The sequence below is a fragment of the Osmerus mordax genome, chromosome 16 (genome assembly GCF_038355195.1).
Source record: "Osmerus mordax isolate fOsmMor3 chromosome 16, fOsmMor3.pri, whole genome shotgun sequence".
Taxonomy (NCBI): Eukaryota; Metazoa; Chordata; class Actinopteri; order Osmeriformes; family Osmeridae; genus Osmerus; species Osmerus mordax.
The window spans coordinates 7,753,729-7,767,301 of NC_090065.1; the positions used below are offsets into that span (position 1 = coordinate 7,753,729).

General features: G+C 41.2%; 3 protein-coding genes across 4 annotated transcripts; 1 reads left to right on the forward strand and 2 right to left on the reverse strand.

Annotated features, from left to right (window-relative positions):
• The first annotated feature begins 3,486 nt into the window (after positions 1–3,486).
• mul3 (mitochondrial E3 ubiquitin protein ligase 3) lies at positions 3,487–5,319 on the forward strand. 2 transcript variants are annotated; one of them, XM_067253672.1, is made up of 5 exons: positions 3,487–3,552; positions 3,697–3,824; positions 3,930–4,017; positions 4,088–4,208; positions 4,376–5,319. In XM_067253672.1, the coding sequence occupies exons 2-5, from the start codon at positions 3,708–3,710 to the stop codon at positions 4,866–4,868; spliced, it is 819 nt and encodes a 272-aa protein (XP_067109773.1). In that variant the 5' UTR covers positions 3,487–3,552; positions 3,697–3,707; the 3' UTR covers positions 4,869–5,319. The 2 variants fall into 2 exon arrangements, with proteins under 2 accessions (XP_067109773.1, XP_067109772.1); XM_067253671.1 differs by having other exon boundaries at positions 3,490–3,552; positions 3,705–3,824.
• A 187-nt stretch (positions 5,320–5,506) lies between these two features.
• On the reverse strand, positions 5,507–10,161 carry eif2b5 (eukaryotic translation initiation factor 2B, subunit 5 epsilon). Its single transcript, XM_067253670.1, has 16 exons — positions 9,994–10,161; positions 9,388–9,512; positions 9,088–9,273; positions 8,782–8,959; positions 8,570–8,650; positions 8,374–8,451; positions 7,935–8,247; positions 7,617–7,762; positions 7,344–7,491; positions 7,163–7,261; positions 6,919–7,026; positions 6,738–6,828; positions 6,529–6,652; positions 6,306–6,431; positions 6,015–6,125; positions 5,507–5,847 (listed from the first exon to the last, which is right to left on the reverse strand). Exons 1-16 carry the CDS (start codon positions 10,159–10,161, stop codon positions 5,797–5,799), a joined length of 2,133 nt encoding a protein of 710 aa, XP_067109771.1. The 3' UTR covers positions 5,507–5,796.
• A 579-nt stretch (positions 10,162–10,740) lies between these two features.
• On the reverse strand, positions 10,741–13,541 carry selenoj (selenoprotein J). Its single transcript, XM_067253253.1, has 10 exons — positions 13,431–13,541; positions 13,160–13,226; positions 12,784–12,960; positions 12,547–12,645; positions 12,378–12,470; positions 12,131–12,287; positions 11,862–11,977; positions 11,567–11,644; positions 11,283–11,422; positions 10,741–11,062 (listed from the first exon to the last, which is right to left on the reverse strand). The coding sequence occupies exons 2-10, from the start codon at positions 13,224–13,226 to the stop codon at positions 10,961–10,963; spliced, it is 1,029 nt and encodes a 342-aa protein (XP_067109354.1). The 5' UTR covers positions 13,431–13,541; the 3' UTR covers positions 10,741–10,960.
• Between the last annotated feature and the right edge of the window lie 32 nt (positions 13,542–13,573).

Consider the following 13,573-nt stretch of genomic DNA (forward strand, 5'->3'; position numbering starts at 1 on the left):
GCTACATGTAAAAACAATGTATCTTCAGCATCGCTGCTTCATGGTTTTGCTGATTACATTATTTAGAAAAGATCTGTTGTAAATTAACCTGAAATACATCTGTTTGACTATACAGTCCGGAATAGGCTGCTGTTTATGTGACATAATACATCCTTTTGGGAAAAGGTGTCTATGGACAGGCTCACCAGCATCACAGTTTTACTGGCTCAACTGGGTGGTTGTGGTTCATGTCTCCCTTTTTACTTTGGCACGTGCACACACAATACACATACATAGGGAGCTGTGAGAGTGTGACTTTTCTTGTAACCCCTTTCCTCAAAAACAATATTTCACGAACATTCAGTGCATAAATAACTCAATAAGAGCAGTAAAGCATCCACCCAATATGCCTTCCAAGCTAGAATGTATTGATTCCTTTGAGTGTGGGATTTAATAGTTCTTTCACATATTATGTTACAGCTAAGCACATTCTAAAACATTTACAGTACAATTTCTAATGCTATAAGACATTAATGAGAAATATTTTTTCAGCTGTAAAAGCAAACTTACGGTCACTAACCTCTAGGCAACAATGTTACATCATTTAGGTTACCTTTACCCGTTTTGCAAGGTTCAATTGTGGGCTATTTTGCACACTATAGGCTGGTGACTGGTTTTGGAAGAAATATTTTCCCAAAAAATAACAATTGTGTAATAATAATATAGATACAAGCCTATTCAGGACAATTTTATGAATCTGTGAAGAGGAACTAGAAACCAATGTCCAGAAAATGTAATTTTTTGTCGCACATTTTCAGTGCAAGCAAAATAAATCTAATGTTTATATATATAAAAATGTTATTTGGTTTCTTTCATCTATTATAAGCCTTATAATCCCAGGGAGGCTGTGTCTGTCAGTCAATCTGATCTACCAAAAATGAGATGTTAAAATGTTAATGAGAGTAATTCAGTGTCTGAAATTTTATTTTGCATTTTGAAAATGCAAGGGTTGAAAGCAGAATGAAGACATGTTCTAATCCTATCAGCTGTGTAGTGGAAACGTTCACAAATCACTCTAACTGAGAGGAGGAAGGCTACCCCAGCATTATCTGCAAAGATATTTGCTGAACTCTGGTGCATCAATATATTATCTGTGAAATAAGGAACGTTATTGTATAATTGTCATGTAGTTCTCAGCAGTTACTCACACCATATATGGCACAGGATGCATAAAGAAAGAAAGAAAGAAAGAGCAATTCTTCTTGATGTGAAATCAAGGTTGGTCCGTGCAGATAAACCACAACTCATTCATTTATCCAGTTTGTTAATTAGAGCTGGAGTTTTGCCAGGATCCATTTAATACATAATAATGCTGGGACAATAAAAACATCAATGGTTATTAAAGACGTGTTATGAATTGGAATGGTATAATCCAAAGTATAAATACAGGCAATTAGACAATAGTTAAGCATTATTCAACCAAAGTAAGCTCATATATTGTATAGGCACACAATCAATTACATCTAATAAGACAAAATGTAAACCCTGAAAACATATCACAAAGATTTACAAAGTTGTTACTAGTAATTGGTAACTGAAGCCAGTTTGTTGTGTTTAATACAGACATTATTATTATTAATAAACCAGTATGTTTTTACTGAGGACAAATTCCCAGAGATCACCCAAATCAGGCTAACATCCAAATATGACTCACTAACAAAGGGCTTAAACCGGCAGTCAAACAGAAGGTTCATTAAGGTCTACTATGACAACATTGTACATTTCTGCAAAATTGTCAATGCTGTTTCTGAAATCCGTTATTTTACTGGCATAATCTTATATAACATCTGTCTCCTGAATAAGGTAAATATATTTGAAATGGAACACTAGTTATACAATTGTCGCAGTAAACATTTGATGTCACAGAATCATAGTGGTGTTCAGCCAACTGTTGTTTAGTTGTTTTGCACATTAGTGCAAGGTTGGTGAGGTATCCTTTCAAAAGATAACATTTTCTGGCCTCTACCTTCGTTATTTGTAGCAAAGCTTTGTAGGGAGGCCTAGAATTATATTTTACATTTAAAAAGCTGCATGGTGCCACTGTGACTACATACACCCAAGGACACATGCAAACAAAACTTGCACTGGGACACTTCCTCTTTTTGTCAGATTCTAGTGAATGAAATACAGCACTTCATAAAACTAAACCATTAAAGCAGCACAGAGAAAAACTAAAGTGAATGAAACATGATAAAGACCATGAAACAATCCTTTTAGTTGCGTAAAGATGATCATATGCACATAATGCACATGATGCACATCATATCAGCATGTGATTCAAAAAGTGAAGAGGGGTAGCAAAACATTACTACTATCCTGAGTTGACTGGAAAAAGTTCCAGAGATGGGAAAGATAGACTACATTTGAGCTCTGTTTCTTGTAAAAAAAAAGGTGCATGGATGCCTTGAAGATTAAATGACTTTAAAGAAGATTGGTTTTTCGAGAGGTTGTCTGGGCAGGATAACACCTTGACAGTAACAGCTGGCCCAGGAGGCAGGGCCGTTCCTGTGGACTATTATATTTCTTCCACTTTGGGTAAACCTTTGAAGCTTAACAGATAAACTAAGACTGGAAACTCAGGAAAGAGGGGGAGTAGGTGATGGCAATAGTACGTGCCCTCAGTAGGTTTCAAAATGATTGATAGTAGCGTAACTTTCTGTACACTGACAGAATAAGGAAGCAGTTAATGATGTATTCCTTATGAGTCACTGTACTGGAAAAAAGCTGGACTCAGTCCTATGATCACAAACACACACATATACAACAATAGTATGCAAACAATGCTCCCGTATAGTAGAGCCTCAACAAACAGAATGTAGGGATAGAGGTGTGACTGATTGGCATGAGAGAACCTCAAAGCTTTAGTGAACAATATGTAACCCATTCTATATTCTGTACAACTTGGCCTTTTGATTATCTTCTTAATTTGGTTGATATGGAAGCAATGGATCTTGGTTGTGAGGCCTAATTGTGTTTCTTTATTAAGTTGTACAGACCAGATTTGGAATCTGACTCTCACAAATCTTGTTCTGTGTAAGTCATTGGTTTCAGACAAGACCAAAAGACCTCTAGATGAAGACCTCTAAGAGTCGTTTCCTGATAAAAGGTCAATATTACATCAGTTTGACATCCTTAAGATTGAATCAATGCAATGAACCTTAAATGCAATTAAATGAATAATTTCCTTTTACTATGTTTATGTCTGATACAAATTTATTTGTATTCATTCTCGATTTTGTTTTACAAAATCCAGTAAAATATTTTTAAAAAATCGGTAGGGGATCGTCTCAAAGCCTGAATATTGCTGCCACCTGGTGGAACAGTCACGGCGCCAGCCTATCTCCAGCTACGGTAGCCTGCCTCCCCATTGGCTTAGCACTTGTAACGCAATCAACGTGCGCTCTAAACAAGGAAATGAAACATGTCACAGCTAGAACACACTGTTTCGTTTTCGATTTTTGATGAAGAGCTTTATGCTGTCTGCAACTTAAATTTAGCCCAACGTATTAAAAGGTGAGCCTGCTTTGGCAATATTCTACTTGGGTGAACATACCTTCTAAATTGGCTACATAGCTAGCAGGGACATGTTTCCAGTTGATGCTTTAATTCAATACCAAATATTGTTGAAGACAGTCATAAAATGCATTTCCTTTCCAGACACTGAGACAATGAGCGACTTTCAGATCAATCCCTTGGTTCTGATTGGAGTTGGATCCAGCTTTGCCTTCTCTGGTTTGTTTTATCACTTATATAAAGAAAAGAAGGAGGAGATTCGAAAACTAAAGGCAAGCAATTCAGCATCCTCATATCATACATGTCAATTATTTATCTTAACAAATCCAGTTATCTAAATGGTTATCATTCTTTCACTCATTTCCTGTAACATGCAGGAGATTCCAACTTTTAGACCAGACCAACACTTGGTAAGACTATTAAAGGCATCCCCTCACAAACGACTGCAGTATGTGGCAATAGAAGGTAAGAGTTAAGCTAAGAAATCATAGCTTAGTGTGGAGAGAATGCTTTAAAAATACTGCTCTTGCTCCAGGGCTGGTCCAGGCAGAGGGTGAACCGCTGACTAGTCAATTCGTCCCACGGTGCTATGGTGTGCTCCAGAGGCTTTCTATTCAGGAACACTCGAAAGTATGGAACTCCCTCACCAGAACATGGTATGTGTCATACATAAAAATTTTAATCAACTATAATATCCACGACTGCAGATTATTATGTATAATAATAACTAAGTAACTAATTAAAATAACTCAAAGACCATGCGTTGTTGGAAAGCTTTTACACTTAGCATATGATTCCAAAAGCACCTGTTCTGCATTCTCAGGAACTCCAGACAGAGGAACAAAAAGGAGACCAACAACGCAGTTCCCTTCTGCCTGGTGTGCCCCGGAGCGTACATCAACGACCTGTACGTGAAGGTTCAGGCACCACTACAGGCCTCTGGTTGCTACCTGGAGCGGGTCTACCACCGAGTCCGGCACGCGGAGGAGGGCCTGGTGGACATGATGGTCCAGGGCCTCAGTGGTGAGAAGCCTGTGGCCCAGGAGGAAACAGAGGAGCTGCTCTGTGTCGGGAGCACCCTGACAGGGTTTGGGGAGGTGGTGCTGGAGGGGGGGCAAGTGATGAGGCTGCAGGCTCCGCAAGGTGGCCGTCAATACATGTTGGTGCCAACTGACTATAAGAGCTTCATGGATAGACATGAGAGCTCGGCCACCATGTGGAAGGGACTGACTGCAGCTTGTGGGATCACAGGTGCCTCTCTGTTGTTTGGCATGCTCCACAGCTTGTTTGGAGAAAGGGGCAGAAAGAGAGAGTAGGTGTACTTGTGACGTGGTGGTTATCCACCTACTGTAACAACTGGGATGATTACAGTTTGTAAACCATGCCGACCTAATTAAGTTTCTATGCTATTGCCTCAAATTGTGTTAATGTATGAATTATGTTGTCTGCTCCCTCAAATGGACAGAATACCATATGGTTATAAAGGACCACAGCTATACAGGGACAAGACTTTGGTGGCAGTGCCGATTCTAATTTTTGTCATACCCTAAAGCACTTATATAGTAATTGTGCCTTTTTTCATTTTGGAAATTGTTCATAACTTTTTTTTGTGTTTTTAACATCACATTTATGGAGGATAACTGTCAACACTGTTCATGAAAATACAAAATGTGTTTATATGTCTGGTATTTCAACAGGCTACTTTGCCTTTATAGTCAGCAGCACAGGTCCAAACATCAGCCTGTTATTCTCAACTACCTCTTAATGTTAAGTACCAGGGGAAAAATGTGAAACATACCTTGGTGTCAATCTTTTATTCACTCTTGATATTTTTCTTGGTGTCTATCTCTCAATCAGAAAACAATTTTTAAAAATCAACTCTATAGTAAAACCAAACCATATCAGTAAATCTGAGTTTCATGATGCATCTTTTAGTAAGGCTCCATGCTGTTCCTGAAATGTAGCTCAGTTCCTTTTATTTATGTGTTGACATTCAAGATGGCCCTTCCTCCACATGGCACAGTGGGATATGTGTTTTTCAGTTTGCATTGCGTGAAGTGATGTCAGTTTGCACTTTACATATCTACAAGACCACTAGCCAATGGAGAAGCAACAGGAAGCTGCCACTGAGTCAACACTGACCACCACAAAAGCTTTTAAATGCCAATTCTAACCCAGGTCTCATGTACTGTATGCCCTCTGAAGTCAAAGTCTTTGTATGGTCTTGCCCTGGAATGCACCCTGTCACTCTCCCTCCTCCTCTGCTTCTTCCAACCACTGGATGAACTTCTGAAGCTGCAATCAACAAAAAGAACACTGTAATACAGATGCTACATGCACAAAAATAAACATTCTTACCTGTTTACATTTAGTAATTACAGTGGTGTAGTAACTTGAAATGGACTGTTCTTCCAAAACCAAGTAAGTGCAGTCGTTTGTGACTGGGCTAGCCCCTGGCTCACCCCCTGGTTCTTGCGTAGCTGTTTGCTCTGGTCTGTGGTGGCTCCCTGGGAGAACCAGCGCAGGATGGTGTCCTCCTCCAGGATCTCCAGCTGGTACATGTTCATCAGGACCTGAGGTAGACGAACCCCAAAACATCACGCTCTGATAAGTATTATATGCCCTATCGTGCACAATCTATTCTCAGATAACAAAGACCGATATTTAAGGGGTAGTTATACGACATAAGGTAGTAATAAGAAGAATAAAAAAAAATGAAAATTAGGAGCCAGGTTGTCTGCATCCAGACTCACCTTCACCATAGCACTCCAGTGAGTCTCCTGCTCAAGGAACAACTCCTCTATGGCCGACAGACAGTCCAGGTAGTCCTGCACTCTCTTGATGTAGTTTTTGAAGACCGGTGCCCACTTTTTCAACAGCTGAGAAGAAAAAGAGACAAAAATAATTATTTTCTGTGTGTGTGTGTATGTATCCTTCCATTAACTGGTTTGGAGGAACAGAGGAGCTGGTACGCACAGGCAGAAGGAGAGACGTGTACTGGGGGGTGGTGAGCTTAGGACCCTGTTGTTGGAAAGGGAACTCCAGAACCACTCTGGTCAGAATCTGCATGACCTCCTTCAGAGTGATGTTGTAGGCATATCTGTAAGAGGAACATCCGAATGTGAGGTTGGGGATATCGCAAGAGCTTAAAAAGATATATATTGTCCAATGAAAAAAGTGCTTACTTTAAAGAGTTGATCTCCAGCACAAGATTATCACAGCCGATATTCTCCTCTAATCCCCTCTGAAGAGTACCCAGGACTTCCAACTGGAAAACTACACAAACACAGTACAGGAGTCTGAGAAAGAGCATCCTTGGACACATCTCTCTATTTTACGTCATATTGAGAGGGCATCACCCCTGACCTTTGACATCATCCATCTCTGGAGACACACTACGACTTCCAGGGTCCTGAGAGTCCTCACTGGCCTCACTCTCGCTCTCACTCTCCGGGTCAGGGTTCAACACCAGCCCTTGGATATAAGCACCAGCAAACGTACATCTCAGATGCTGCCTCACAATGACAAGGCAGCTTACCGTCCTTGCAATAGGACCAAGTAAACAGCAATACTGTACATCTCACTGCATCTCCATCACCCGGCATCTTACCCCATAGGCACTGGGCCAACTCCTCGTCCTCGTCGTCCAGACAGCTGGCCTTCCAGATATAACCTCTCCCCTCTGCTCCTACCTCCACAGGGTTAAAAGCTGTGGAGGACAAGGTGGTTAGCGTATGTTTGACTTGACTAAGGTTAGCAGACATTCCCGCGTGTGTCATGCAGGGCCATACTCTTCTGCTTGGTCTTGTCCTTGCTGTTGCCCACGGCTCCATCGTCACTCAGGAACTCGTCATCGTCATCCTCGTCGTCCACCTCCTCTGGGTGGTGCATGGACACCACGCTGCCTTCTGGGAGGGAAATGCTTGGTCCTATCACCACCTGCAACATTTCAAAAAGAGAATGTGTAGCTCCTTGAGACCTTGTGGGGGAAACTTCACAACTATGCAAACTATCAAGACAGTACCATCCTGGTCTAGGTGAATGCTTAGAAACTCGTGACTTACGTTATAGGCCAGCACACACTGTTTGTTTAGCCTGACGCCCACTTTGACCTCGGCTCCGTCACACACCACAGACTGGCTGATGTCCACATTGTTGGCGATGTGAACGTTGTTCCAGATATAAGCGCGGTCCAGAACCACGTTATCCCCTATCAGAGGACATTACAGGAGTTGTTTACTCACAACATATAAACTTTATTGGCAACATCCATGACTAGATGAAATTCAGACATACTTTCCCAATGTATCTTTTCCATATTCAACTTAACTACTATTCATCACTAAAGTAAAACACATAAATTCATATGTAGGGCATGGTACCTATGGTGCAGTTGTTGCCGATGACACTGTTTGAGATGTGACAGTTTGCCCCAATGCTAGTGTCAGAGCCGATCAGAATGTTCTCCTCCATCTGACTCCCATGACCCAGGCTGACCCCCGACCCCCGGTATACGTTGTGACGGGAGTGTGTGCAGCCACGGCCCTTCTGGTCGGTAAAGTTGGCCTCGGGCGTGAGGGGGTAGACCCAGCGTCGCACCATGTCCGACGATACAGAGTCATACATGAGCAGGTTAGACACCCGAGCTCCATAACCATCCTTGGTCATGTGCATGTGTATCTGGTTTCCCAGGATCTAGAAAGGGAAACGCATATTCAACATTATAAGATACAAATACTAACAATACTACAAATATTACTGTTTAAGCAACATACTTTTTTCCCCTCTAAATTAATAATTATCGACTGAGTTCTTCCTTACCTCCTCATTAACCAAAATCCCTTTTACAAAGTCATTCCTCGTTTGGTAGTCAAAGTTGTCAGTGAAGAGCTCAGCTACCTGAAATGAACAACAACAAAACTGCAGTTGTGTAGTGCTCATTAGTCATACATCAATTTCAGATGGGCTCCAGTTGTGCATACAGCCCAGAGCAGCATCTTACGGAAACTCACAGTACCTGTGGGGAGCAGATGCTGATGTGACAGTCCAGCAGGTCATATCGGATTTCAAACTCATCACTTCCACTGTGGAAAATATTCTGCATGCGAGAAAAGCCTAAATATATTAGTTGCTCCATACACTGCTTTTTATTGTCAAATTTCTTTTAAGCTGTAAAAGGGATACAGATAGCTAAAATTAAACAGGTGTGTGTTGTGAGGGAGCATTCACCATTGGGAACTGCAGCTTCTTCAACCCCTGTGTCTTCTGATAGTGAAGAATGCGTTTGCTCTTGCTGTCTATGCCAATGATGATGTCATCCTCCTCACAGCGTGACTTGTGTCCAGGCGAAGACTCTTTGAAGATCATGGTCATCACAGAGATGTTCTTCTCCATTTTACGACGATACCTGCATGGACAGAAATTCAGCCAAATGCTTCGACAACACACCATTTTCTACACACAAAAACATGTAGTTAGGGAACATGCAAATCAAATGACCCAAGCATCTTTGAAATCATGTGAAGACTGGCTCACCTGTGCTCATGCAAGGCTTGACTGACATCAATGTTTGACACCACGTCTCCATAGACGAGCACAAAGTCTGAACGGACCAGGGACTTGGCATCTACATCCCTCAGCACATCGCCGAGAGAACGGTATAGGTCCGAGGTGATGATGTGGACTACATTTGGAGAGGTGGGGCGGCACCATTTTGATTTACTGTTGGGGGAAAAGAAAGACATGAAAGTTCCACATAACGATTTGCAGTAAAAGGAGACTGTTCAATAATGACACAAATGGCCAAAAACTATGTGATAATGATGGAGTGCTTACAGTAAGTGCTCCTTGATCTTGTTGGACATCCAACAGCAGAAGACAAAGGTTTCCTGTACTCCTGTTGATGTCAGGAACTCTAGGGTGTAGTCAATCATCGCCACATTGCCAAGAGGTAGTAGAGCCTGGACCACACAAACACAACAGTGTAACATACTAACCTGCTTCAATGGCACACATAACGATTGAAGTGAGAAAGACACTTGAGAATAGAAACTATTGGTTACAGATCAAATTTCCAGGGCAGAATTGCCACTTCCCATCAGAATGAAGTCTTGTATTATTCAGCAAATGTGTAACTTCTGTTAGCTAACAATCTGCCTAATACACTTGAACGTATTGACTGTTCTACCCTAGCTAGCTAACAATACAGCTAACACGCATGGTCTCCCCCTATATCCTTTTCTCACTCTACGTCCAGGGCCAGAACATTTCAAATGAAAGTTGTCATATTTCATCACATTTTTAGCTAGCGTAGCTTTAGTATGATTCTGTTTAGCTAGCAAGTTAGCAGTTACGTTAGTTGCTAGCCATAACCTTGTTGATGTAGGCTACCAGCCTAGTCATTCTGACATGCACTGCACTCCTTCATTTTCACATACGTACTCTGGGCTGGTCTTTCGAGATGGGGAAAAATCTCCGGTTGAAACTGTCAGCAACCAGCACTGCCTGGAGTGGTTGCTCGTCCTCATCTTGATCACCTGCTCCTTTCCTACCTGAAAGACCAGCACCTGAACGGTTCTGCTTTCCCCCTCTCACAGCCATGTTTGACATCCCCCGTGTTTCCATAAGCTTTCGTCAGAAAGTACAACTACGGTGTCCTCTACAATGCAAACTTAATTGGTTAAAGCGCAAGCAACAACAATTTTTTTTGTCATACATGCACTATATGGTGTGGCCCTAAATAATGTGGACAACTGACTAAGTCACCATTACACATGCATGACTGAGCTTGTTGGACATTCCATTCTAAACCCATGGGTTTTAATAAGGAGTTGGTTGCCCTTTGCGGCGGTCCACAACCTTTTGGAGTGTCTGTAAGAATTTTCTCCAATTCTGCTAGAAAAGCATTTCCCACAAGTACAAAGCAAGGTTCATACATAAATGGTTCGTAGAGTTTGGTGTTGCAACATCAGTGCCCCATCCCCCAAATGCTCAATTATAAAAACATAATGGAAACTCAATTTTCTGTATACTGAGCTGTGTTCATAGTATTCTTCATATATTTTACACCCATGACCATTTTAAAATAGTGTTATTCTATGGGCAAACTCCAGTTCAATAAATAAATAAATAAATCCCCCAATTTACCAGAGGGGTACCTCTGACAAAATGACTCATATTCAAAACACCTTAAAGATGGGTAATTTTTTTTATTCACAAGTAGCAACATCTTCGCTACAATTGAGATTTAACATAAACACACTCATCCCGTTCCAACCCGACTGTAGTTTAGGAAAGATCGTTCATGTAGTGTTTTGTTAAATTTAATGTAACCAAAGATGCTATAGATTCTCATAGAACCGTTTGAAACGCTTGTAAATGTTACAATTGCATCGAAGAAAAAGTGTGACTACATTTGGTGGTGACCTGTAACCTTCTTTGCGTGTAAGAGAAGATCGTTATAACGAAGAGTCTTGGTCTTCCATGAGTTGGAAATTCCCTGAAGCCCAAACTGTGGACATAAAAAGCAAAAAAATTTCGGAATATGGTCTTTCTTTTCAGAATATAATAGAGATATGCATTATCTCCAATGACACTGGACTGCATTTAGTAGTGTAAATCACTCAGTAAAGGCCACATTTTTATGATCTTTAATAAACTAAACTTTGTCCAATAATACAAACTTAAATGTGGCCATAATCATAAAAAACACATGAAAACATTCATCCTACCTGAGCCCCAAGACAGGCCCCAATGAAGGAGCTTCTGCTACAGGTGCATCCCCCGCAGCGCATGGTGTCTCTGACAGCCTGCTCATACCCCTTGGCTGTCAGGATCCCATGCAGTGCTGCTTGGAAAGCACCAGGCAAACCTAGAGGAACCAAAACAGAGATTGAAGACAGCTTTTTCCATGTTATCAATTCCAAACCCACATCTAACACCTTCCCAGAGCATGTGTTAGGATAACAGACTTCTCTCCTGATATTGCAGCATTATGGGAGGGAACAAAGCTTACCTCATGCGTTTGTAAACACAGCAGGGATCAGTTCCTGGGGACTCTTGGATAAATTCTCTTTTACTTGATAAATGTGCCCTGAAAGAGTATGTTTTATAAGAAATATGTTAAATGTTTTATGTTAGTCTTTGTTGTTTTTTGGTATTTTTGAAATGCTAAAATAAATCTAACGGCAGATACCATAATATTTCCTGTAAAACGCTAAAGCACATATTGAAGAGAAGTTGGATGTCATCCATGACTCTGTCACATGATGTTAGTGTAGTGAAGAAACCATGAAGTGGGCGTCACATACCAACCACAGCTTTGTCCAGGTCCTGGGGTTGCTTCCTCTCTGGATCAGTCAGCTGATCAAGCACAGAATCCACTGCATTTGGATCAGGACCGTTCAGGATAAAATACTCCAGGAACCTTGAAAATAAATAATAATAAAGCCATGTGGATTTTAGATGAAGTCCAACTTATAGGAATGTCTTGCAATGTCCTGTCTTTTGGAAAAATATCAGCACAACTGTTTACAAATCATTACAGTATTTCAAGAAAACTACAGGATGGCTTGCTAACCTGGCTGCTGCGAGAGTCTCAGCTACACATTCATCACTGTTCTGGGTGACACGAATTGCATCCTCAACTTTCTCGAGCATGTTTGGCTTTCCCGCATAAAAAGCCACAACAGGAGCCATTTTTGCTATGCCATCTATCTGGAAATCTGTATCACAGCCTGTTAAAATAAACACATCATTTTTAGTCCTTAAAATCTATACTCCAGGTAATAAAACATGAGTTGTGTTGACAAAGCATATTGTTTTACCTGTCTCTTCCTTGCCTGCATCCACATTTTTTATGAAGCTTTTTAAACTTGCTTGTCTCCATGGTCCATCAATGGGCAGTTCTGGTCGTGGTCCTTATATGACAAAACACAATTAACATGGAAACTCTTTCTTTACATAATGTATCACTCCTTAGTAAGCTTGGTTTACCTCCTTTCTCTCTATAGGGGTTATTGACCGGGGTGTCATATTCTGACCCAGGTCCAAAGAATTTGTATGTCCGCTTCCTAAGGTCATCAACATTCAGACCTGGGAAAATAACAGATGGGGGATAAGTAAAAACTGCCACACGGTCACAGACTGTCAAACACACAGAGTAAGAGTAACCAGGATATGCCCTTTAGACTCAGTATGAGGTGAACAAATGACCCAAGTCTCAAACAATACCTCCACATTCAGACAGTGACTCCAACAGCACGTATGCTTGGTCTCCATAACAACTCTGTGAGCCTGTTTCCCTCTTGTAGAAGGGGTTGGCAGACTGAGGCCGGAACTCTGGGTAGGGTTCCTTAGCTAGAAGTTCTGCCAACTTCTGCAGATCATACACCCAATGGAGGGGCTGAGCTATATTGAGAGTAGGGATGAGGAAAGATAAACAGGTTGTCAATGGATACTTGATAGTGAAATGGGATGTAAGCTTGAGTTTTGTAGCTTACTGTTGGTATATGATAATGCATCTGCAAATTTAGCATATGTTTATGATTAAATAGTCGGACAAGACTTTAGTTTTGCAAGATAGGGCAGTAGTATCAAGGGCCCTCACCTGCTGCATCTGCTACAGCTGATCCAATGATGGCTCCTAAAGCTCTTTCAACCAGAGCCGAGGCCATCTGAAACAAACAGAACCGTCATCAGGCAAATTATGCAAGTCGGACCCTCCATCGGGCAAATGGTTTCTGTCAACAATGGCTGTCGAATGTGGGCTGTATCCTATAACCGTCACACGAACGTCAGATAAGGAAACTCCGTCAGGAGTCAAGGAACGTCCTTCTCTGGGGAAAACATTTAACTGTGAAATACTTAAATTGTCTTACTTTGAAATCCTCTTCTGTCCACGATGCTTTTGGATATTATGAAACAATGACTTGCTAGATTTCAATGCAGCGTCGAACCGGTAAATCGCTCCTTCACACGAATCAAATACTATGCCATCAGGCAGACCCTCTGTATGATATGT

Bases quoted from the DNA above. Each gene is read 5' to 3' on its own strand.
- eif2b5 (XM_067253670.1), bottom strand. From the start codon at position 10,161: ATGTCAAACATGGCTGTGAGAGGGGGAAAGCAGAACCGTTCAGGTGCT. The intron at 9,274-9,387 runs GTAAGCACTCCA...TTCCCCCAACAG, and splicing joins AAGATCAAGGAGCACTTACT to TAAATCAAAATGGTGCCGCC. The intron at 8,651-8,781 runs GTGAATGCTCCC...TCTCGCATGCAG, and splicing joins AGAAGCTGCAGTTCCCAATG to AATATTTTCCACAGTGGAAG.
- mul3 (XM_067253672.1), top strand. From the start codon at position 3,708: ATGAGCGACTTTCAGATCAATCCCTTGGTTCTGATTGGAGTTGGATCC. The intron at 3,825-3,929 runs GCAAGCAATTCA...TGTAACATGCAG, and splicing joins AGGAGATTCGAAAACTAAAG to GAGATTCCAACTTTTAGACC. The intron at 4,209-4,375 runs GTATGTGTCATA...CTGCATTCTCAG, and splicing joins AACTCCCTCACCAGAACATG to GAACTCCAGACAGAGGAACA.